At 39.0% G+C, this 27,211-nt stretch overlaps 1 protein-coding gene across 1 annotated transcript in view; it reads left to right on the top strand.

The window, feature by feature from the left end:
- Nucleotides 1-27,211, top strand: part of LOC107698713 (pro-neuregulin-3, membrane-bound isoform-like) — a gene marked incomplete at its 3' end in the record, with an annotated part of 312,789 nt that overhangs the window by 204,328 nt on the left and 81,250 nt on the right. Inside the window, exon 2 of the mRNA XM_016499818.1 lies at nucleotides 16,441-16,570. Coding sequence (XP_016355304.1) covers nucleotides 16,441-16,570 — 130 coding nt within the window. The remainder of the gene's footprint in view (nucleotides 1-16,440; nucleotides 16,571-27,211) is intronic.

Genomic DNA, 27,211 nt, shown 5'->3' with positions numbered 1-27,211 from the left:
GACTCCGGGTTCTACAGCCGGTACTTCATTGTTCCGAAGAAGGATGGGGGATTGCGTCCTATTTTAGATCTGCACCTATTGGACCGCTCAGTCATGCGACTGAAGTTCAGCACGCTCGCACTCAAACAGGTCGTGTCTCAGACTAAGTCCGAGGACTGGTGTGTCACGATCGATCTAAAAGACTCCATCCTTTCCATCCTTCCTCATCATAGGAAGTTCCTGAGGTTTGCTTTTGGGGGCAAAAGCCTACCATCTTCCTTTGGGGGCTGAGGCCCGGGGAATGGATGCTTCACCCCGAGGTGGTGAAGCAGATATGGAGAGTGTTTGGCCAGGCTCAGGTGGACCTGTTGCGACTCATATGACATCGCACTGTTCCCTCGGGTTCTCTCTGACTCATCCAGCTCCACTGGGGCTGGATGCCATGGTACAGACTTGGCCGAGGCTACGTCTGTACGCCTTTCCTCTGATTGTTCTGCTCCCGGGAGTTCTGGAGAGAGTGACGGGACGGGGCCCGTCTGTTGTTAGTAGCCCCGTTCTGGCCGAGCCGAGTATGGTTCTCGGGCCTGATTTCTCTCCTCGACGGCGCTCTATGGGAGATCCCCGTCAGGAGAGATCTCCTCTCACAGGCGGAGGGCGCGCCCTCGCCCGGAGCTGTGGAAGCTGTGGGTGTGGCCTCTGAGGAGGCACAACTTATAACTTCCGGTCTCTCAACCGAGGTTGTTGCTTCTCCATCCAGAGCTCCCTCTATGAGGAAACTGTACCTCTTGGTGCGGAGACCGCCAGCCCGACCCAGCTAACTGCCCGTTTGGTACAGTTCTGGAGTTCCTGCAGGCCTGTTTATGCACAGGGTTGACCCACTCCACCCTAGAGGTCGGTTCTCCGACGCAGCGTCTTGTTCCCTCGAGGAACCATGGTTACATACGTAACCTGAGACGTTTTTACACATTGGGAAACATCAGTTTTCCTTCTGCAGCAGAGCCTTTCCCCAGTCCTTGCATTTGCCAGCACAAATCACCATCCAGCACACTATTTCTACACACCACACAGCGACTACCTCTCCATGTGTCACTTCCTATCCTAAATCAGAAGAGCCCCAGAATGCTTGTCCTGCATTACCGTCAGAAAGAATGGCACCCCTTGTGCTTACACAACCTGTTATGAGAACAGAGTGTGAACAGAAAACACATATTCTATTATTTTCTCTCGTTTTCTCTCTCATTTTCCATCTTTCTATTATTACGTGTAGAGAGACTGTGGTAATGCCAGTAAGTAGAGAGCTGTGCTCGTCCCAAAAGTAATAACTTCCTCTTGAGCTTAATTAAGAAATTCACGCTGTTGCTCACATGCGAAGACAGCCAACACAACCATGAGGGAATTCAGGAAGGACTGTGGAGATGATTAAATGAAACTCGGTTTCCTCTCAGATTTGTTAGGATGATTTCATCATGTGCCCTTGGCTGGCATCCGCATGTCTCACATGTCAGCCACGCTGAACAATCTTGATACATTCACAGCACTCATTCTTCCCATGTGTGGAGTGGAAAAACTGTAGTTGCATGCATACAACAGATTCTGTTTACATTTCTATACGTTTCCAGCCAATAAAGCCTCTGACGGTACACACCTAACCCAGAGCTTATAACCTCTGGAAGGATATGTGATCAAACAGACAGATTCCGCTGACATTTTTGGTGCTGCTTTAGGGAAGGTGAAGAAGTCGTTAACGTGTGTTTAAAGATTCCTTAAAGGCTCATGAAACCCCAGACTACGTTTTCTGAGATTTTAGCAGAGGTGTTTGTGTTGCACATCATAGAAGACAATGTTAGCATCCGATAATTTTAACTGTTGGAGAAAACTGGTTAATTTTAAGCTTTTTTTGCGCTATTTTCATGGATTGAAGGAGAGTGTTTGTTTACAAAGTGCTTTGTAATAAGAGTTCGGCACAAACGCGATTTATTTACTTAGCGAGTGTAATTGTTTTTACAGCTCCGTGACACAAACAGTCAAAAGGCTTATATAAACGCCGCAGAATAAGCCTTAAAAGTTAACAGAGGTGAAACAGTGCATTCATATATATGTTTTCGATGCAGAGTGCAAATGACTGTGCATTTATTTGTGTTTTTAACTCGATGGGAGCTAAATGAAACTGTCTGAATCTGAAGCTGTGTGTGTTGTCTGTCTCCCCTCTTCCCCCTCCACTCCGCTGCACACCACGCCCACTTTTTTAGCGTTTTTTAAAACTGTGGAGAGAACTAACCAGTGCTGAAACAGGGGGTTTCATGACCCTTTAAGGGTGTTGCCTGTTATGAATGGTGACAGGCCTCTGTATTTTGTCCTACCTTGGAATCGCAGTGATGTATGCGTTGTGCTGAGAGCAGGGAGAGGTAGATAGGTGGAGAGGGATCACGATTGATATGCTGTTCTTATGCGGTGTCATCTCGTAGCCATATTCCAGGTACAACGTAAGAGGATTTTTAGCAGATGATAGAAGCGATTTCTGCTTTTACACGGATACTGACACTCTGATTTCTTTCAGTCTGATAAAGGTGAGTCTTATGCCGTGTGTTTCTCTAGAGAGAAGATTCACAACGGATCAATCTATCCTGTATAAAAAATACCATCAAAAGCCCTGAAATATTGATCCTAAAATAAAACATCTTAGAAACGCCTGGACACTTACCCAGTTTTGAATGACTGTGCGAGAACAAATAGTGTTCAAAAATTGTTGAGCCAATATTATATTATTCTGAATTTATGATTGTGCATTAGTAATAGTAAAGGCATTTTTGTGTGGTTGAGTGTTTGGAAAGAAGTGAATTGTCACCCTCAACCTTGTGTTTGTCTAATCAATGTTGAGGTTAGTGAGAGATGCCAGTAAATAAAGCATTAACAGGATTTCTGAGAACTTATGAGTCAGACAGGTTATGTTGAACTTTGAATGAATGATGAATCAACACATTATGAGTGAACAAGTGCATGGTTTTCTGAAATGACTAAAAAAGAAAAATTAATAACTGTGTCACTCAAATATGTTTATAACTTTTTATCAATCACAAAATTCTGCAAAAAAAAAAGGATTTTCTCGAGAATTTTTTAGCAGCGACTGTTTTAAACGTTGATAATGAGAAATGTTTCTCAAGCACCAAATCATCAGATTAGAATGATTTCTGAAGGATTATGTGACACCGAGTAATGCCTGCTGAAAAAGTTTTTTTTAATAATTTAACACTTTAAAATATAAAAAAATCTAAACAGTTAATTTAAATTCTAATATTATTTCACCAAACTGTAGAAATATTAATTTAAATGCAGCTTTGGTGAGAAAAATAGACTAGTGTTTGTATATTATGTATAAACAGCCTGAAACTTTGATATATGATATCAAGTGAGACACGACTCACAAGTGGTGTTTCACCCCAAAGTTTAATTGAAACCTACACTGCATAATAGTGTCTGTTATATTAGTGTAACAGTACTTAATGATTCACAATTTTGGCAGCAGTGAGTTTTGAATAGTTTAGTCTTTAACATCAGTACTGAAGGTGATGCTAATTGTAAATTGCATCATGCATAAAAAAAATGCACTACAGGGGGCACAAATAAATTAACATGTAACATTACATTGACTGAAAAAAGGAAACTATCTTTTTGGGAGGGTGAATTTACATCTGGCATAAAATTCACTATTTTAACATGTTATCTTGATTAAACGTTTGGTATAATGCACAAAGAAAATTCCCATTATTGGATAATAGAGCATATTTGATGCTCTCAAAATGCACTTTATCCAGCAATCTGTGGTTTAATTAGCAGGAGTGTCTCCCATTTAAAAGCTCCCAGTTTCCCTCACAAAGCGAATCATTTGCAGTGCCACCTGTCTCTGTGTGCATAGAGCGCACTGTGTGACATTTAGAGAGCACACATCATACTCCAGAGATAGGACATTTTCATTCAGAGGTGTACAGTTTGGTTTGCTCTTCACTTACAACTGTGTCTATCACAACAGTATCTCAGCATTAGTCACAAGCACCACTCACCTCGCTCTTCAAATGAAAGGTGATGTGGTCCTCTGTCAGGGAGGAGACGAATTACGCAATGTAGGTTCAGATAAGGGCACGGGAACCTGAGGTCCCAATTCTGTCCTGCTCCTGCAATACTGGCAGCTTGGATTCCTCTGGTTTCGGACAAGATTTTTGTGTCATGTCAAATCTGATAAAATGGCATTTAAAATATGATATGGGGCAATATAATTGCGTATGGTTTAGTCAGTTGATTATTTGGAGGTATGTTCAGCTTTTTAAAGCCTGTAACACTTTTAGTAAATATTTTACCCACAAAACTGCAGCAGTCTGTACCTAGTACTATGCATTTCAGTTTTCACCACAATTTTTGTTTAGTCAAGCTATTCTCTTTGTTTAGTCAAGCTATTCTCTATTCTAGGTTGTCTAATTATGTGCTTTATGATGAAAGCCAAGTGTTACAAAGCCAGCAGATAAAATAGACAGAAACACTGGAAGTGGGACAGTGAGAATGAGAGAAAGACTTGAAAGGTTGGGGTCCCAGCAGCTTTGCTTTCGTCCTGGCAACCTATAGATGAGCCCTCTGTAGACTCCCTGGCATGTTTGTTTGTTAAAGAGGCTAATGCTCTTTAGCTGTGGGACTGGAGTTGTGGATATTTACCCCAAATGCTAATCAAGACAGAACACGCTGTTAGAGCTGGACCAGGGCCAGGAGAGCTTGGCATGGATGGATGAATGGACAGAGAGCGAGTGATAGGGGACAGAATGTATGAAAAGAGGGTTATGTTTAGACTGGTTGAGTTCTGGAGAGAGAGCAGGCATTTGAGATGCACTGTGAAAAAAAAGGGTGTTTTCATAACGCACAGAGAGATCCATTTTCTTGTCCTACAGCAGCTGGACACAGAAGACTGTCTGCCCACAAAGAGCTGATGGCTGAAGCTATTGAGATGCCGGCCAAAATAACATAAGACTCTTTATGTTATAAAAGATCACATTAGCAGCGGCTAATTTTCCTCACATAAGAGTGCTCTCTTTTCAGTCGTGAAGACGCTTCACGTGTCATGTGAGACATTAGTCAGTTTAATCACCGCGTGTTGAAGTCCTCCATCACAGCAGAGACTTCCACTGCCATTCCAAACATCTGCAATGCAGCAGTGCACAGCACACACCCGACTCACAGCAGCCATTGTGAGTGTGTGAATGTATGTGTGTGTGTGTGTGCCGAGGAAATAGATGCCATTTATAGGCTCTGAGTGATGTTAAAGCAGTGAGCCACCAGAGGCTTTGCTTTACTTTTGAGTTATAGCAGATTTGTTTTATTTAAAATGCCAGCAATAACAATATGATAACAGAAACCAGTGTTGAATAAATAGTTTAAATTGTTATTAATAATTATCTGTGATTGGACTAACTGTAGGCTGTTTGTGGTTGCCAGGCAACATAGCAACTTGGCACATATAAATTGCAATAAAATAGCAATATGACCTTGTTTGGTTTTTACAAGGGCATTGTTCCTTATTAAAGATAAAAAAAAAATAAAGGATTGAGAGATGATAATAACAACAATAATAATAATAATAATAATAATAATAATAATGCTGTTATTATTGTTATAAAAGTAGTATAATAATATAAAGTATTATTTTAAAATATAATGTTTATGTTGACTGATTCTGTCAAAACTAGAGTGAGGAAAAAATTGAGGATTATTATTATTATTTTATTAATAGTATTTTTTAGTAATTTTGCAAACACTGTTGCTGTTTTAATGTGTTTTTGTGGCTTTTAGCCAATTTTAGCTTAGATATTTAAACAGCATCAACATGAGATAGTTACATAATTATTAATGTTAGTTGTTGTACATAATCATAATTATTTTTAAATGAATACATTTGTATTATTTAAAAATAATATAATATTTATGTTGATTCTGTCAGAACTAAAATAGGGCTGAGTTTTATACAGTGATTTTTTTTTTTTTTACTCACTTGAAGAAGGATTGTCTCTATTGGCAGTAGAGTATGGAGAGAAAAAAAAGACAAAGTCATTGCTTGCTCATTTGCCATTTTTGCACACCCTGTTGTGGTTTTACAAGTGTTTTTAGCCTTGATCTAAACCACAGCAACATGAGATAGATGGTTACATGCTTGTCATATTGCAGTTCAAATTGCATTCAGAATATTTGTCAAAATAATCATAATATTTTTTGCCAAATCATGTATGAAGCCATCATTTTCAGGAATATTGCACCCTCCCTTCTTCTCTCTATTTCCCCGTCTCTCTCTCTCTCTCTCTCTCTGTTGGTTAACTGTGCTCTGTATACATAGCTCTGTATCCTTTGGTGTGTCAGCTTTGCCTGCATGCCGCCCATCGATCGCCTTTACTCCACTGCATGACTGCCATTGATCAGAATATAAAGCAGGAAGAAATGTGCTTCACCACAGGGCTACACGCACAGACACGGACACACCGTGATACATACGTACCACTCCAGCTGTGGTCAGCCCTTATGCCTGATAGGATGCTGGGTGCTTAACAGATTTTATTGTGCAGATAAATGATGTTGCATAAGGGGAGGGGTGAAGAAGACATGCTATCTTTATTGAATAACTCAGAGTGAGGGTGCTATCATCAGTCCTGTATCATACTGTGTGCTGATATGTATATCAGGCTCCTGGGTGTGGCTATCATACAGGTACTGTACAGGATAAGGCACAACATGCATTCATGCATATCTCTGGTAGCAGTGAGAGGATCATTTTACATGGCAGCTACTGCCTGTTCTGTGTGCTTCTTTGGGGGTGTTATTTGAGATTTTGTTTTTGTTTGTTTGTTTGTTTGCAGTGTTCATTTTGACAGCAAATTTTGATTTAGTTTTAGTCATAGTCTTTTGACTTCCCTTTAAAACCGAATGCACAGCTGCAATGGATGCAGTGTACTGATACACGTTCTCCCTACTGTTTACGTTCACGTAAGACATAATCAACTGTGTTTACGTGAATACTCATCAAAACAGACAATTCGACATCATTTTGTGTGTAATTCTCCGTTCATGCGACACGAAAGAGTACTCACGCGCTTTGAGATGCACTTTCTGTGTGTGTGTTTCAGTGTCTGCGCTCAGAAAACCGGACTGAATTGAGTTCTCTCTTGCATCGTCAGATTTATCCATATGTCTGCTCTTCTCTTACTCCCACATATTGACATTTTTTAACGTTTTATGCAACGTGCAGCAAGTGTATGTTAAGCTTATATATCAATAAGCTTATGTCCCGCCGATTCATATGTACACATCTAACCTCTGAACCCCGCAGCAGATTCGTTCTGAATGAATCTCCTTCCAAAACGCCCCCCCTTACCATTTTCATCTCATTTTTATTCGTTGACGAAAATGTCAATAGATTTACGTCATAGATTTTGTCTTCCAAAAAGAGTTTTAGTTCGTTGTCGTCTCGTTGTCGTCAGTGAAAAAAATGTCGTTGACGAAAATTATGTCAACGAAATTAACACTGTTTGTTTGTTTTGTTTTTTGACCAAGAGGATTTTATTAGTTTGATTATTTTATTGTAAAGGTTGTTTTTTTGTGTGTGTCTGAGACTTGTTGGAGATTTCCATTGTGTTTAAAGTATCAACTCAGATGGTTACTCTAATATGAATGAAGACAAGGGTTTTAAAACGTTTTGTTTCCAAGGACCTCCAGATATGCTGATCCCCTTAGAAGTGATCCCCTCCTAAAATATAGGCAGTTATACTGTATATGTTCTTGTGTAATATACTACTAATACTGTGTGAGAAAAATATGTTGTGTGATATCAAATTAAATAATTTCTGAATGTAATAATTAGCTGCATGTTAAAATATTATCTGGAAAATTGTATTTTATTCACTTTCAGTTTTATTTTTTCATTGTTATTTTGTTTTATTTACATTTAGTTTTGTTTTTTTGTTTTTTAACTTTATGCAGATGTTTTCTTACCATTAAAAATGTTGTCCATTGAATAACAATCACAATTATGATTTCAGACCACTATTTAGAAAGCAAAATTAAATAGTAATATTATCTAATATGTAGATAATATTACTATTACTAAATATACTTCATTAACAAGTGCTTACTAACATTGTCAGCCCTAAAAGTACATGTTTGAGACAGAATTAAAATCTTTGAATCTTTGACTTTTGGGATCTTTGGGACCTAATTTTGAGATATTGGCAAATCTGAGAACAGTTGAGATCAAATGAGATGATAATAATATAATAATAATAATAATAATAATAATAATAATAATAATAATAATAATAATAATAATAATAATAATAATAATAATAATAATAATAATAATAATAATAATAATAATAATAATAATAATAATAATAATAATAATAATAATAATAATAATAATAATAATAATAATAATAATAATAATAATAATAATAATAATAATAATAATAATAATAATAATAATAATAATAATAATAATAATAATAATAATAATAATAATAATAATAATTAGTAGTAGTAGTAGTAGTACAGGAGAAACATCAGCAAAAGTCTCCTTTAAATGTCATTACTCTCTGGGAGAAATATTTAAGATATTAAAAAGATCCCATTTGTGATTTCCCTTCCTATGGGAAAATGTGTTCCCAGTTTCCATTGCTCTCTGGATTGTTTTCCACTGAATGCCTCTTCTTCTGGTCACATCCATCATTCCTGTCACTTATTCCCTGTGTTTTTCTCTACTGGCCCTGCTCTGTACTTGCACCTTGGAGTGGCTGCAGACCAGAACATTGTGCTACAGAGGGATTTGGGGGCCGATGTAAATGGCTGGCCTAAGAAAGAACGTCCTGAGCCTGTCAGCCAACAGAGGGACCAAAAGCACAGAGTGGCCTACGGAACTATGGCATGGGAGGTGGTCCTCTTTCAGTGACAGGAAATTGCCATTGACCTCTGCATTCAGATGGGAAATGGAGGGAGAGAAACGAGTGAGATTGTTAGTATTGTCTGACATTTCTAGCCAACAACAAGTGTAATGAGGGAATTCAAATCTACAAGGACAAGATCTTTAAGCAGAGCTTAGCCATTCACTGCATCATGTCTATGATAAAACAAATTATTGAAGCCTCAGCTTGTAAACTGTGATCTTTTTTTTTTGTTTGTTTTTTTTTAAAGATCTATATCAGTGAATTTCTGCTGCTGGATTGCTGAAGCTCCATCAGAGATTTGACATTTCGCCAGATACGAGTATTCATAGATAAGCAGCTATTTTGTTGACTTGCTTTTCTGATGTCAGAAGCTTTTGATGCATTTGTTGACAGAAAGGGAATATCTGGTGGCTCAGCTTTACAAAATACTGGACACTGAAACAGACTGATGGATACTGGGTTCCTACAGAATAGTTGTTTTTCAAAGCCTGAAATTGTGTAACACAAAAGATCTTACAGCGATTATGCTTAATTATTTAAATGTGTTACATTTTAAGGCCCTGACACACCAAGCTGGCGGTCAGTCATCGGCCAGTGTCAGGCCGTCGTTGAGCATCAGTCAGCATAGTTATTTTTTATTTTTTTGCGTGTGTTGTGCCCCATCACCACTAGTCGGACCCCATCGGGCCTTTTTGGCCGATTGAGCATGTTGAATCGGTGGCGGCAATAACAATGAGAGACAGAACTCTTACTGACTGTTCAGTTTAGCAAAGAAGTAATTGCATTAGATTAAAAGTGAAAGTGATTAAAGCAAACAGAGAATTCAAGATGGCACATACAGAAGGCTGTTATAATTTCATGTCATCTTGTCACCTGTGCATTTCAATACACAAATATATTCAAAAGGACATAAGCCATCTGAAATGAAGAAAATTATCAACATTATTTGTAATCAAAAGCTAAGCAAGTGCTGCTTTGTTTGCAGGTGCAGACTGTACCAGCACAACTTTAGCCCAAATGCAGCTGATACAGTGTGATGCCACAGCCGACTTTCATTGCCGCTAGGTTTCTGGGGTCGGCTTGAAATGTCAAGGCCCTTGAATGCATCAAATGGTGTTCTTTTATCTGCTATAGATTATAAACGGATTAAACAAAACCCACTCAACACCTGGATATTTGCTTGTTACATTGATTTTGTTCTCTTGTTGTTGTTGTAATTTTTGTAATCATCTTGCACTGATCTGCCAGCTTATGCAATGTTGTGTGCACAGTTTTGATTCCAGACTGAAGAAAAATATGATACTTTCCAATGTCATTCATTCATTCATTCATTTTTTTAGATTGATTGTTTTTCTTGTCACATTTTCACAATGAGCTGCTTATGACGCAAGCTGTTTTTTATACATGTAAATGAAAAATATGTACACGTAAAATTGTACTTTAATTGGGTATACCAAAATTCTTGGATAAAACATTAGAAGAATCTGGTGATTTCAAAATGTCCATGTGTTTTTGCAGACTTTTTGCTTATTTTGTAAAATATATATATATATATATATATATATATATATCAGTGGCGGGCCGTGCATTTTACACCTAGGCCTTCAGTGGCGTCCTACATGAATTAATCCATCTCTTCATACCATCATAATGATGCCACGGCTATAGAAACTATAAATATTACACAGTAATGCAGTATAACAGGGCACTACATAACAGACAGGTATCTTATGTAGCGAGAATGAATGCCATTATTAAAGAAAGAAACCCAATTATCAATTGCGCAACACATTATCTGTAGCTGAAGCATTAACCTAACAAAATGACACAAATACAGTCCATCCGATGTTCTTACAGACATTTATTCACCCAAACGCATTTATACCTTATCTTCACGAGTCTTTCACAGAGCCGGTGCCGAGGAGGTGTGTGGTTGTTTTTCGCAGTCATTAGGACTACTGTTTTCAGATTTACTAAATATAGTAGGCAAATATTATTTCAAAATGCACTGAAAATCTAAACCTGAGAAACAGTAATAAAAGTTTTACTAAGTTTTAATAAAATTATTTACAGTGATGCTGTTTGCTAGCTAGTATGCTGACCATCCAATCAAAGGACGAGAAAATGCTGACGTTATCGTTAGCCAGCTAGATGGCCCTGGTGGCTTAGCGTGCGCTGAGGCCGGGATAGAGTGAGCTGTGGCCGGGCTAGCGTGAGCTGAGGCGGCGGGGTCGAGAACGGCGCGCCCGGCGGATCCGACGAATGAGCGGCAACCACATGTGACGACATTTTCGACTGGATTCCGCTTCGTCCACTGTGAAAGTTGATGTATTCCCTCAGCGATCAGCACAGATCAACTCTAGGCATGACGAAGCGGATGTCGTCCTCTTTTGGAAGACCAAACAAAGTAGTTTCGCTTTCACAACGAAGCACACAGCGTCTTCACGACATGGCTGCAGCGTCAACAAAACTACAGTGAGAATAAAAGTTACGCCTTCTTTCTTTGCGTGAACATTTGGGCGGCGTTATGCAAATCTTCCCACATAGTGAGGTAGATATGTGGGGGCGTGTTAGAACGAGCCGTTTTAGGTAGGTGTGGCTGACTCTGAAATTTTATAAAGAATATCTCTTTGGATTTGAGACTTTAGTCTTTGCAACTTTACAGATCTTCTTTATGCACCAAGAGCTTGTAACACTCCAAAGAGAAAGGAAAAATTTAAATCGCATCATATGACCCCTTTAAGCTAACTGACGCCTGCACTGTTGATTCTGAAGGCCTTAAGGCAGATTTCTTTGACCCTGGCAACACTCTCTAATATAAGCTCTAAGCTCTAAAGTATATATATGTATGTGTGTGTGGGGGGGGGGGGAGTGTATAAGTTACTACTTACCCTCAATGATGGCAGAATTTTCAGTCTTGTGTGGACTATCTCTTTAAGCTAACATTTCAATGAGATGCATAAATCAGCAGCTTACTATGAGAGTGTTGTCCGCAGTTCTGTCTGTCCCCTGCGAGTGCTCTCTGTATTGCTGTTTCTGAGCTAATCGATTCTCTGTGACCTTCAGTGTATGTGAAGCCGCCAGGCACAGGGGAATGTCACATCTGAAAGACAGCATCAGTGCTTGGCCCTAGGGAATTCCATCCCTTAACACACCGTGCCTGCCTCAGCCCACGGAAACAAACTAAGATAGAGGGGATGTCAGGGCCTGAGTAGATCTCCAATCTCTTAGACACTTGGCCCTATCTCACCTCCTGACAGAGGAAACTGACAGTCTGCAGGAAACCAGCCTCTGTGAATCCCAAAGAAAAGGTTCAGTAATGAAGCTGATGGGCTACTAAGCTGTTATCAATATCGTCAGTGTTCTGAGTGATGACTAATGGAGATCTTGTTCACTGCACAACCTGTTTTTGCTTTGAACACAAAGCACAAGCACTTTGCATTGATTTTGACAGCAGTTTGTCAAAAGGTCTGGCTATGCACCTAGATGCAATTATTGGAGTTTTTATTAAAAACATTTATAGTTTTATTTATTAAGGTCCTGAGATCCTTCTCGGGGCCGTTCTATCACCTGGAGGCCTGAACGCATGCCAATTTAGCCTCAGAGGAGCTTGTGAATATTCTAAAAATTAATGAGTGTGAATATGATATCATCCACAGCTGATACTCAAACAAATTTATTAGTGACTGCAAAAGAATCGTGCAAAATTAATGTGAACTTTTAAAATTAATTAATTATTTGCATATTACGACCCATACATACATTCCATAAGCAATTCAAGCTGTAGTGTTGATGTTTTTTTTCCTGCACTGCAGTCATTATTTGCAACTGGGGGCTTTTCTTACCAAATATTGATATATGTAATTAATTTGTGTAATTGATCATGACAACTTGTAATAATAATAATTTGACACATACAAGGGTAGTTTGAATGTTTGTGCAAAGAAACAAGGCAAGTCGATTTTATTTGTATAGCACTTTTTATAGTTCGGTGTAGTATTTGTCCCGCCTCTTGTCCACTGATTGGACAGCTGGGTAAAAAGTGACAGTGACGAGCATTGCATTTTACCCAAAGCTAAACAGTTGATCAAATCTCAGCTACAAAAAAAAAAACAAAAAAAACTTGTACTATATTATGATGGCAGTGCATCAAAATTCAGTGTCATCAGTTTGCCAACTACCTTTACCCCTAACCATAGCCCATAACAAAGACATCTCAAACAATGTCATCTTTGCATTAAAAATGACATAACTGAGCGAATGACACTTAATGACAGTTGTCATAAACATGCATAAAAACTCTTCATATTCATGACATGTGTCATGTCATGATTATGAAGGTGTCTTGTCAGTCTTATGCACACCCCTTCAAGTAAAGTGTAACCGAACGTTTTACGCACCATTTACACATGGTAGGGAGCAGGTGTAAATTTTTTTGGTACCAACTAACATTTTGAAAATACGAACACTTTCATGAATCCGAAAATTTACATCAGAACAGCTTTACGAACAATTTACACAAATATTTATTCTGCTCGTGTTTCATGAATGAGGCCCATTGTTTCTAAGCAGCTTTACAGAAAATCATGATGTTAATGTTAGTAGTATCTTAGTTTCTTCAGTCTTTATAGTCACATTTAGCAGATATGCTTTATGTGAGTGTACTGTATGCACTATATAGCCAACTTTGCATACAGATCTGTGCGATAATGTAGTTTACATTTTGCAACAGTATTAACAACCACACAGCTGAGATTTGCAATGTATATACTGCTTTTACGTGAGTTTGCTATGTGTATGTAGGTAAAACTGGATATTTATCCAACTTTAAAGGTGCCATAGAATGGAAAACTGTATTAACCTTGGCATAGTTGAATAATAACAGTTCTGTACATGGAAATGGCATACCCTGAGCCTCAAACACCATTGTTTCATCCTTCTTATATAAATCTTGTGCATGCAAAAGACCATTGAAAAATAGGCGAATCAGAACATAACACCGACTGTGACGTTACAGTCGAGATCACTAATAGTTACGCCCAAAACATTTGCATATACCCGCCCATGTTCTATGCCAGCTGCCAGCCGAACCTGCACAGCCGAATCATCAGAAGTTCTGCAGGTATTGTGAAGAAACAAGCGAGGATAATAGCGAAAATGGCAGATCATGGAAATAAACATTATGTTCCAGGCTGTGCAGGGGATGTGATGTGCAGGGATAGGTTGGTGTCTGTATTCAGAAAGGCACGGAAAACAAAAAACGCGCGTTCTAATAAAATAGCGCAAGCCACTAAAGGGACATGTTAGCTGCTTGCTAGCGGTAGCCTGTTACAGGACATAAGATTTCACTTACCACATAAACAGAGTAAGGAGAGATGACTGAGGATGATGGCGAATGATTTACAGATCCTGAGCACCACTGACAAGCATCTGATCTTGTAAAATGTGTGTTAAGTACTGCCGCTGTAGTTTACACAGAGCACGTGTGATCGCAAATCTCGAAAGTGAAAGTAAAAAGCGATCGTACATTCGAAAACAGTTTCAATGCCCCGCATATTAATAGCTATTTTATATATATTTTAAATATATAAATAGCTATTTAAATATATATTGTCCCTGTGTTTCCTTCATGCTGCGTGAGCTACTGAAATGAGCCGCACTGTGAAACAGCCAATCAGAGCAGAGATCAACGTTGAGCCGCACTGTGAAACAGCCAATCGGAGCAGAGCTCAACATTATTATTCATGACCCTTCCAAATAAGGTAAAAACAGGCCATTTCATTCTAGGGACAAATCCTAGGGTTGCAAATGTACATGTAAAACCGTTTCTGGAGATTTGTTGTCCTTACCTAAGCCACATACCTGCTATGTATTTATCAGAGAACAATTTAAAATATTGTATCAATGCATTCTATGGCACCTTTAAATATAACACTGTGCAATATTATAGTTTACATTTTGCAATGATATAAACAATCAAGCAGTTGACATTTGCTATATGGTATTTATTGCTTTACATGAGTGTACTTTTCTGTATGTGGGTAAAGTTGGATATACTTGTGGTTGTAGGCTGGAGTTATGAATTCGCTATGCGCTGATATTGAGAATTACATTTTGGTTCAAATTTCAATCATATTGCCCACCAAGCAGTTTAGTTGAAAATCATTGAATAACATTTATACATAACATATTGAACATAACATATTTCCATGTAGAAAATAATTTAGCTGTAATTGATTATGTCCTTTACTGTGTGGTCAGTCTTGTTTGTTCGTTGTATGAAGGTACCGTCGTCCACTTAACCAGACAGTTTTTTTATGGTCTGTATCCATGGCAACCATTCAAAGGGTCTTTATTTTCACTGTGTTCAAACTATTAATGTCAGTCAAAGTCTCTCAGGTATATTATTAGTTCTGTTTACAGATTTTCAGCAGGTAAGCTTGCACACGTTGTGAGGACTGTAATAAGTGCATGGTTACCTCATTATTTTGGCTTTTGCAAAGTGAACTTGGCATCATTAATCACAATTATTCCCCCCCCACCCAAATAGTAGCCTTCTTTATTAATTCTAAGAAGTCAGAGACTGTGATTTCTTCATTGATCTCATTTATCATCCTTCAGTAATGGATCAGGAGCAAAACAAATTAATGCACACTGTACAAGAATTAATAACAAGCTACTCAGCAGAGTAATAAGGAGACATTTGGTTGCTTGTTTCAGAGAGGTATTGATGATGTCTCTTGCATTATCTGGTAGTTATGTGGTGATCTTTGAAAGTGTTTTTTTTTTTTTTTGGTGGCCATCTGTTGAGATGTCTTAGATTATAAAGTACAGTAGAAGGGGAAGTTTTGAAAGCTATTGATTTTAATGGTGATGAAATACTCTACTAAAAGACTTCAGAGCTCTTGTACATCTTGGCAGTGTTTAAAATGGTGAAATGGTGAAATCCATACAGAAATCCATACTGGTAGATGGTGTGATATTGAAAGACATACATACATAAAAACATACAGTACAGTAAATACAATATAAATGTAATAGAGGATTGGTATGTTATGTTCTAGATAAATTATGACAGAATTTTCATTTTTGGGTGACCTAACCCTTTACTCACCCTCATGTAATTCCAAACCTTTCTTTCTTTCTTTCTTTCTTTCTTTCTTTTGTATAACTTAAAATATATATATTTCAGTTGTTTCAACTGTTTTTGTCAGAATGGAAGTCAATGAGGCCCAAAACAACAAAACAAAAATAATCTTTTGTGTTCCACAGAAGAAGGTCATACAGGTTTGAAATGACATAAATAAATTATTTTGCACTGAACTTCATCTGCAAAATCTGCAAATATGTGGCATTATCCCCCATATTATGACAATTAGTCACCTTTTTGGTCTCTCTGACTCACTCACCTGACCTTTTGCTCACCTGGCTCAGATATTTGTCCTTCTAATCTGTTACATGGCATAATTTTCCTCCTCTTTTCTTCTTTATCCTTCAGCATCACCAACTCTACCGCCTTTGAAATCGGAGCATTTCAAGCCGTGTCAGGAGAAAGACCTGGCCTATTGCCTGAATGACGGGGAGTGCTTTGTCATCGAGACCCTGAGCGGCCCACACAAACACTGCAGGTATGACAGCACTTCCTGTTTCTGCAATGGAGGGAAAGGGTCGGCCTAGTGTTTGCTCGAGAAATAAATGGAATCACTACGGATGGGAGGCTCAGCGGTTTCAGACCGATGACAATTCCATGTCCCATTTTCTGTTAGAATGATCCTTCTGGAACAATCCGCCAGTAAATCTCTCTTTCTCTCTCATTTTGTCTTCACCTTTTCCTCTCTCTCTCTCTATCTCTCTCTCTCGATCTGCTCTTCCACCTCCTTTTTCCTACTCGTGTCTCATTGCCCTCCTCTCTGGGACTCTCGCTGTTGTATGAAGCTCTTAGTCATGCTAACGATGACAGCTTTGTCATAGCCTGAGAACTGTCTAAGGTCCCTTCTCTGCTAATTAAAAGTGGCACTTTGCAGAAGTTCATTAGAGGCTTGTTTCTGCTCTGTGGGCTTTTCTTCAAGGATGAAAATAGGATTCACAAAATGGAGGCAGAGAATTTCTGACACTGATGTGTTCACCTTTTGTGCGACGCGTGAGCACCATTTCAAATAACATTTCCTGGATGTGAGGGTTCACTGCCGTAGGTTTTGCATGAGCAGTCTTCTCCTCATTTGCCTAATGGAATACAGAGACATTGCATGTCTGAAACTGAAGGGCCAAGAAGGAGTAGAAGCCAAGTGTCCTCATTTTAATCAGTGGTAATTGGTGGTGTTGTTTTAGGTGGCCCATTTATTTGACTGAAGATTAGCTAGTTCAAATGCTCTGGCTCTGATTAATTCCCTGAACACTCTTCCCTCCCAACTTAAAGCCAAGGACATCTGTGCATCTGTCTGTTCCTCAAAGCAAGGTGGTGATGGTCTCAAAGGATCAATTCACTTGAGAATGTGGATTCTGTAGAAAGATAATGCTATTACATATTTGCATTGCAGAGCTTTACAGGGCATTTTAATCATCAAAATAAAACTGAGCAGTTTGTGCTGAATTCCACTCTTTATTGATATATCAGGTAGTTTGCTGAATGTTTCATGGGTGCATAAAACTGCTTTTAGCCTTGAAATAACTGAAACAGGAAGTGACACACTGATTTGTAAAATAAATGTGTTTGGAGTCTATATTTATACTTTATACTGCTTTAAATGTGTTTTGAGACCCCTGCTGTTCAGCAAGATATACATCACTGTTTCTTCCAGACCGTCCTTGATTCTTTTTTTTTTTCCAGTGAATGCATCTAGTTCACCCAAAGAGTGTCTTTTTATTGTACTAATAGATTTAATGGTGTTTGGTAAGTGTGCCCTGATTTTTTTCTAGATGTAATGATTGACTAATGGCCCATGTACCATTATTTAGTCATTATATCTAAATAAAAAGCCTGACTGCTTTTATCCGACTGCCCTTTTTGAGTTTAGCACAGTCTGACAGTGTAGTTTTTGTATTAAAATTAGATATGCAGGGCTGCATCAAGAATCAACTTTCTATAACCCATTACACATTTTACATTAGATGGTTATGTGCTGCATTTTTCGTTCACAGGCTCTTATTCAACACAAAGCATTATGCTTGAACTGTGCAACAAGTCACTTTCTCAATAAGCTCACGTTTGCTCTCGCCAATTTTGATAAAGTGCTATTACTGTAAGGGTACCATTGTGTTCAAAGATCTAAAAGCTATGCTAAGTACCATGTACAGACAGTGTCCTCAAAACATGTATGAGTCTATGATGCACTGGGTACCATGGCATACAACCAGGGTCCAAAATTAACACCCGCCAAGCACTGAATATAAATAAATAAGAAGAAACCACACTGATGTAAATGTCGCAATTCATGTATAATATTTAGTATTTATAAAAAGGAAACTTTTTGAAATTTGGAAGCTAAAGAGTCATGGGAAAATGGCTATTTCTTGTTTTTACTGTTTAATAAAAATAACACAAAATATTGTTTCAAGAACAGTTTGACAAATTTATAGCCAGCACATTTTTGCAATTCACATGCCATTGGCCAGTGTCACAAGAAGTTCAGTTTGGGTTCTGCATACAGCAGTTTTCTTTATTTGAAATCTTTATTCATTTAGCCTACCTAAACAGGAGTGTTTGGAGTTAGCCAGAGTTTAGCAGGCAGATGGAAAGAGAGAGAGAGTTAAAACTGTGTTAAAATAGGGACAAGATGGCAGACAGTAGAGGATAACAAATTATTAAAGGGGTGGTTGATTGCGATTTCCCTTTTTTTAATGTCAGTTAGTGTGTAATGTTGCTGTTTGAGCATAAACAATATCTGCAAAGTTGCGGCGCTGAAAGTTCAATGCAAATGGAGATGTCGTCTTTTAAAATTCTGGCAGTTTAATGCCTACAAAAACATAGGGACTACAAGGGGAGGGAGTTACTTCCCGGGTTTGTGACATCACAAATCCAGACAAACCCCGCCCCCGGGAACATGCAGCGAAGGGGGCGAGGCCATGCTGCGCTGCTTTAGAGAAGAGGAAGAGAAAACTAGGGGTGCACATAAAAATCTATTCATATATGAATCGTGATTCTGTCTTCTAACGATTCTAATGGATTCACAAGTTTCAAAATCAATGTTCTAAAACAACGGTTCTCAATACTTTTCCTCGCGTTCCCCTGCTCTACACACGCTCTGCATCTCTCTCTCTCTCTCATTCAGCTCAGCTCCAACAATTAACTGTTCCATTTATACACTTATTTTCAAATAGCTATGAGAAGCGTTATACAAGTAAGTGCGTGCGGTTGTTTTAAATAAAACCGTATATTAAAAGCTAACATAAGCAGTAGCATTTACAAATAACAGCGTATCTAAAAGTATGAGATAACAACAATCAAAAAACATACCATTAAGAGCCGTGCTTGCACAGGTTCTGCGGGATCCTCTTCACTAATATCCTCTGCATCTCAATCGGGCTCAAACTGATACGCAATATAGACTATGCCATTGTTTACAATACAACCGGAGCGCATGCCGCTGAGATGACGGGCGTGATGTTCAGACGCGCACTAGAGGTGGTTTAGCCAATCACAACACACTGGACCAGCTAACCAATCTGAGCCCATTACGTATTTCTGAGGGAGGGGCTTCATAAAAGCAGGAAATTATCAGCGTTTATGGGAGAAGGGACAGAGCGTTGTAGAATAAAGGTAAATTATGTGAAAAATAATGAAAATGTACTGGAACACAGCCTAGAATAGAAACCGCAGTGTAGAATAAAGGTAAAATAAAATAATGATTAAAAAAAACAAAAAAAACAAAGCATTAACACGTTACACTGCACCCCATAAACACAATCAAGCCTAGAAAAAAACAGTCAACCACCCCTTTAAAATAACTGCGTTTGCGCATGTGTGGAATAAAAGGCATGACAAGTAGAGAATCCTGTTTCCTTGGCTGTTCCAAGTTAAACAAACCCTTTGTGTCTGTTGACCTTGATTCATAGAGCATGTGGATTTTTAGTTGAGCTGCCTCATCTGGTCTATAGACCTATAAGCACAAGAAGAGGAGAATGTTAGGGCTGTTGTGTCTGAATAATTGTGCTACTTTTAAGGCCTCCCCTAGATGGCACTGTTGTTCATACATGTTCTATTGTAGGATAGAAATGGAGGAAGGAGATTAAGTAAACTGTGTGTGATTCAGTACTGCTTGTTTCCTGCTTCTTTATTTTACTGATTCCCAACATAACAATTGGCGACGAGGATGCCAGGATGTCTCTGCTCTCTCTGCAACCCCCAGTAGCGTTTCTGGATTGCCCAGGTGAACCGAAAATTCACTTTGATGCATGGGAAAAGTTATTTCAGAACTACCTGCTTGCTGTTGGTGGCGAGGAGTTTTCCACCGAGAGGAAGAGAGCACTACTAATGCACAAACTGTTAACCTCCCGAGGGTGCCATTCAGGTGTACTAGAATGAGGCAGAAACCTATCTGGACTAAGGACTATGTTTTGCATGAGTAAGAAAATGAAGAGAGGTTAAACTGTTCAAATAATTGAGTCAAGAAGATAAAAAGTTTAAATATGTTCTTCATTTCATTGTGTTTCACAGTAATTGTTTATTCTGGGCTTATACTTATTTCTGTTGTTTAAAGCCTGCTATATTCTTTCTGAAAAGGGGAAGATGTTGTGTCTGAATAATTGTGCTACTTTTAAGGCCTCCCCTAGATGGCACTGTTGTTCATACATGTTCTATTGTAGGATAGTAATGGAGGAAGGAGGTTAAGTAAACTGTGTGTGTGGTTCAGTACTGCTTGTTTTCTGCTTCTTTATTTTACTGATTCCCAACATAACAAGGGCTTACATCAATGTGATTACATAAATTGTGCATGGTTGTGCATCATAACCCAGCCATGTGTTTTAGCAGTTGTTGGAGCAACTCATGACTCAAGCTGACAAATTCAAACTATAAACACCGTATGGTTGAAAGTTCATTATGGCCCATCAAAAGTTAATATTTCAGTACGATCAATTTTAATTTTGCTTTACCCTTTAATGTTATCACAATAATGTTAAGGATTGTTAAAGTATTAACCTTATAGGCCTACAGAGAGAGAGAGATACAGTGCTTAAATTTATTAAACCACCGCCACCCAATGCAAGTCAATAAATAATAAATACAGTCTAATAAATTTGTATGTGCTCAACAAATTCATTAGACCACCTGTCATAATAAAGAGAAAACACAAATATTTTAGGAATCTGTCAAAAACCAGCCTGGTCTCATTGTTTATATGTAGGTATTAGTAGGTAATGTTTACAAGCACAAAACGTACATTTTAGTACGCTTTGATTTATGCTGAAACGTACAATTTGGATGTATTACAACGTTTAAAACATAAAATTGCTGTGTATTTACAGCTAAAAACTTAAAATATTTACAAATCCTTTATATCATTAAGATATTTGTATTAGCGCAGTTTTATAAATTTATCGATATGCGATATAGATTTTTGGACCCCTTATACCCCCAAACCTAAACCCACATTTTATAGCGAATATAAAAATATATAAAACGTAATAGACCAAAATACACAGGGAAATGACCATTTTAGTAACAATATAGCATTAGAAGATATTTTGAGTCACTAATCCCTCTCCTACCTCTGAACCATAACTCTTTATATATATATATATATATATATATATATATGTGTGTGTGTACAGTATAAAGAAACATGACAGACATAAGTGCAATCACAATCATTTATCTATTGCAAAAATGTCAAAAGCAGTACCAAAAGTAGTCCAAATGATGATTCGTTGCAGTCACAGTCCTTTCTGATGGGACACTAAAGTTTTGTGTGAGGCACAGAGCAGAATTTAAGTTGATAATCGCTGAAAATATTATCCAGACTATTATCCTGATCCACTCCATGAAGGCACACATTTCTCATTCAAACACCTCACCAGAAACACGGCTAACACGGCGTAATCTGTGGCGAAGCAGGCAAGAGCCAATGAGCATTCGATTTTCCTGTCGTAAAGCTTCTTGAAGGCAATTTTTGAATTTATAATGAGCATGGGTATGGATGCTTCCAGTCACTGCTGAGGATGGAGATGAAGATCGCTGAATAAAGGCTTGAGTTTGGGTCTGTTCGTCGCAGTCATATGGATTCTGAAGATTTGGATTACAGTGCACAAATAAAATTGATTCCTTTTCTAATTATGTTGCATTTTTTGGTTTATACTATTTTATGGTTCTATTGACAGCATGTCGGAGAAAACGTCTTTTGTGTCCCACGGCAAACAAAGTAAATGTTACATGATAAGTAATTGTTTAACGTTTGCAGAAATGTTACTCATTTTAAGGGTTTAAAGTGGTCTTGTTTAACATTATGCACTCTTTGAAACGAGTTGGCAGCAGAAATCACACAGAACAGAACGAAATGTTATATTTTCACATTAAGTAAATGAGTAAACTTCATTTAATAATGCAAATGAAAAACATAATGCCATTGATATGACAACTGAATACAATATAATAAAATGTTAATTTAATCATTTTATTTTATTAATTTATTTTTATTTTTTATTTTATTAATTTTTTTTCTAGACTGTAATGTTGGTAACTTTGGAAATTACACTGTCCACTTCTCTCTCTGTATCAAACTCATACATGTGGTATTGTTGCGCCTCTCAGAACATCAACGAGAGCAGAAAGCCATTCTGGCTGTGTGTAACGTGGGGTTTTGGGGTTTGTTTCATGTTCTTGTTTTCATGTCTTTTATTTTGTAGTTTGGCCACAGACATGTTCTGTCATGTGATTCCCTTGTCTGTGTGTTATGTTCTGATTGGTGCCTTGGTTCATGTGTCATGTTCTCATTGGTTATTGTCTTGCCATGTGATTATCAGTTCTGTTTGCTCATTGGTTGTCTTAGTCATGTGTCCTGTTCCCCATTGGTTGGTTTGTGTCATGTGACCCTTTTTGTTTGGTATATATAGCCCTCATGTTCCCATTGTTCTTTGTCGTGTATTAATGTTGTAACCCGCTGTCGGTGAGTCTAGTCTGTTTTTGTCAAGTCTGTTCAAGTCAAGTCAAGCCTGTTCAAGTCAAGGCAAGTCTTTTTGGATTATGTTTGTCTTTATGTTAAATAAACTGCACTTGGGTTCATCACTATGCTCGCCTCCAGTGGACTAACCATTACACTGTGGCTTAATTGTTTCTATTGCATTGGTTTCTTTTCCTGCGGGAATAGTCTCTTTATAATTCAATGTCTTGTTTTTCTTCTCTTGGAAAAATGTGAAAAAAGCCTCCTCATCTGGGCTATCACTAAGATCTCTGAGACACAAAAAAACACAACCTGCCCAGATCTGTGTGAGATATAAATTCAGCACAACCTAAAACATGTTAATCAAAATTTAGATTTGTAAAAAGTTTGTGAATACCAAATAGTTGTTCACATGTCAATTTTGGTTGGGGTTGAGTCCTGTATTCAGAAATACGGAACAAGTTGTTTTTGCATCTTAGTTTTGGTTATTTTTCTTCTTTTCACTGTAGACAAAACTTGAAAAAGTTACAGCATGTTTTCATGGTAAAACTGAAAAAGAAAGTATAAATAAAATAATAAAAGGAGGTGTGAAATGGAAGAAGTGAAAGGAAATCTGTGAATCAGCCAAGCTGGCACTGCCAAAGCTAGTAATTCACTGCTTACTTATCCTATTCTGGAGGTCGGCGTTGGATTTCTCCTCGGCTGCTGGGTAGTGTGTAAAAGCTTGACTCTTGTTAGCATTGAGATGGTAAGCCTCTACTGCCACAGCAGTACTGCAGCAATCCCACCTGTCAGTGTACCGCCACATGGGGCTGAAACACAAGTTGAGACCTCACGAAGCCCCCTGCCAATATTACTGCAGCGGAAGGGCCATGTGTACACTGCTAAAGGCCTCCGGTCTGAGAGGACTGTTGGGAGGGAGCGAGATCGTGAGATTCATTTCAATAGGCTGTGGTGTTGTAAGGTTTTAAATTGAATGTGAATTTTGTGGTTACAGCTTATAGCCTGAAGCCATGATGCAAATATAGGGAGCATTTGCCATGGGTTTTTTTCAGGGGAGGGATTATGAATGCATGCGAAACAGATTTATTGTCAAATATGCATACAAACATTGTCTCATGAATAAGCAGGGAGAGAGAGAGAAACAGAAATGTTTGTGATACTGATTTTATTGTTAAAACATCACAGCACAAATAAAAAAAACTAAATGCCTGCCACTGAAAGTGTAGAATCAATGAGAGGAAAATTCACAAAGATGCAAGCCATTTTCGTATCTCTATCTTCCAATTTGCAATTCATTGATCCGGAGCAGTGAGAGCTGGTGCTCCCCAAGCATTTTAAAAGGCTATTCTCTAGTCTTTGGTCCAGTTCACCGACAAGTAGCCTATTTTGTTTGACTAGGAAACATTACATCTGATACAGTGGTTCTTATCTGGTAGATCAGCACCCAAAAAAATGGGTCTGATAGGGATGGACAGCAGGGAAAAATAATGCTAAATGCAACCAACTATATAGACATCCACAGTTAGGATAGGAAAATACATTTTAAATACATTTCAGCGGGGACGCATTAAATTGATCATTTGTGACAGTAAATGCACTTACAATGTATGTATGTATGTTTGTGTATATATATACTGTGCTTTGACAAAACCTTCAGGCATCTCCAGAAGAAATGCATGCTATATATACAGTATATATATATACAGTATATATATATATATATATATATATATATATATACATATATACAGTGTTGGGTGTAATTAGTTACTATAATTTAATTACTTTTCCCTTGAAAAAGTAACGTAAGGGATTACTCTTTTTTTTCTGTAATTTAATTACAGTTACTTCTTATGTAATTGAACTTAATGCTGTGTATAGACTATAGACCATTTATATACAATACAATAAAATTGTGGATTTAACTTCAAAATTTAAAGTCTAAAATTGAAATGCATGCTTTTTATGTACCCTTCTCACTTTAAAGGTGCCATAGAATGCATTGATACAATATTTGTAATTGTTCTCTGATATCTACATAGAAGGTATGTGGCGTAGGTAAGGGCAAAAAATCTCAAGAAATGGTTTTACATGTCCATTTACAACCCTAGGATTTGTCTTTAGAATGAAATGGTCAGTTATTACCTTATTTGGAAGGGTCATGGATAATAATGTTGAGCTCTGCTCTGATTGGCTGTTTCACAGTGCGGCTCATTTCAGTAGCTCATAAAGCAGGAAGGAAACACAGGGAAAATATATATTCCAATACTTTCTCTCGCAGTTATATCGTTGGGTAATGTATGTGGTTTCAGGTATGCAGCCTTCGTGAGAAAAGTTCTCGTCACATCATCGGTTTTTAGAAATAGATATCACACCCTTTCAGACAAAGCCTGCCATCGTCAGAGTGTTATTTCAACAAAGAGAGCCCCTCTTAAAACTACACGTGAAAGGAACAACGTATACAGCAAAATCCACAGAGTTAAATCAACTCTGCTCAGAGTACATATTGTCCCAATCTACAGAGTGTTAAAGTAACACTGAAGCAGAGTTACCACTGTTGAGGATTATGTGACACGTTTTCATGTCTAAAAGCCTGAGCAGTAGTTGTTCATCTTTAACATTGTTAACAGTGGGTTATCTGGGTCGTGCGATGTTCAGCAGCATCCGCTTCACAACAGTGAAGGCGGCCGATGCTCCATTCTTGCGTGCGGAGATCACAGTCCTACTGGCGAAGGATGCGATAGAGACGGTCCCTCCAGTCTATATGAGGACGGGGTTTTACAGCCCTTACTTCATCGTACCCAAGAAAGGTGGTGGGTCACGACCAATCTTGGACCTGCGTGTCTTGAACCGGGCCCTTCAACGTTCATGTGTCGATCCTTCCGTGCCACAGACCATTTCTGCGGTTTGCGTTTGAAGGATGGGCATACCAGTACAAGGTCCTGCCCTTCGGGCTGTCCCTGTCTCCCCAGTCTCGGGTTCAGTTGTGCGAGCACAAGGATCTGGTGCTTCAGCACCTCAGCCAGTTGGGTCTTGGGGTCAACTGGGAAAAGAGCAAACTCTCCCCGACTGCTGACCTGCTTGAATTCATTCAAGGGCAGGACAGCGGTCCCACTGAGACTATTTCAGAGGCTCCTGGGCCATATGGCAGCTGCAGCGGCACTTACACCGCTAGGGCTATTGCATATGAGACCGCTTCAGCACTGGCTTCATGGCCGAGTCCCGAGGTGAGCGTGGCAGTGTCCAAGTTACACCGGCCTGTCGCCAAACCTTCACCCCGTGGTCAGATCTTACGTTCCTTCGGGCAGGAGTGCCCCTAGAACAGGTCTCCAGGCATGCTGTGGTTTACACGGATGCCTCCAACACCGGCTGGGGGGCCACGTACAACGGGCATGCAGTGTTGGGGGTTTGGACGGGCCCCCATCTGCACTGGCATATCAATTGCCTAGAGTTGTTAGCAGTGCGCCTTGCCTTGAACCATCTCAAAGGGTGCTTACAGGGCAAGCACGTACTGGTCCCCGAACAGACAACACAGCGACCATTGCATACATCAACCGACAAGGTGGTCTGTGCTCCCGTCGCATGTCTCAAATATCCCCAGACGGTCCAGCTGATTTGGAGACGTGTTGGAGCTGCTCAGGTAGACCTGTTTGCCTCTCCAGAAACCTCTCACTGCCAGTTGTTCTACTCTCTACAGAGGGAACTCTCGGCACGGACGCACTGGCACACAGCTGGTCGCTGTGCAAGGTCAGGGAGGACGAGGAACAGGTCCTACTTGTGGTGCCGTATTGGCCCACTCGAACCTGGTTCCCCTAATTAATGCTCCTTGCGACAGCCCCTCCCTGGCAGATTCCTCTGAGGAAGGATCTACTGACTCAGAGACAGGGCACCCTGTGGCACCAGAGGTCCAGACCTCTGGAAACTTCATGTCTGGTCCCTGGACGGGACGCGGAGGTTCTAGGTGACCTACCCCAAGAGGTAGTTGACACAATCATTTCGGCGAGAGCACCGTCTACGAGACACGCTTACGCCTTGAAGTGGTACCTGTTCGTCGAGTGGTGTTCTTCTCACCGAGAAGACTCCCGGAGATGCCCGATCAGGGTCGTGCTTTCCTTTTTGCAGCAAGGGCTGGAGCGAAGGCTGTCTCCCTCCACCCTTAAAGTTTATGTCGCT

Source organism: Sinocyclocheilus anshuiensis, unplaced genomic scaffold (genome assembly GCF_001515605.1).
Source record: "Sinocyclocheilus anshuiensis isolate Anshui unplaced genomic scaffold, SAMN03320099.WGS_v1.1 scaffold1015, whole genome shotgun sequence".
NCBI lineage: Eukaryota > Metazoa > Chordata > Actinopteri > Cypriniformes > Cyprinidae > Sinocyclocheilus > Sinocyclocheilus anshuiensis.
The sequence above is the reverse complement of the archived record's forward strand: the minus strand, read 5'-3'. Positions and strand labels throughout refer to the sequence as shown.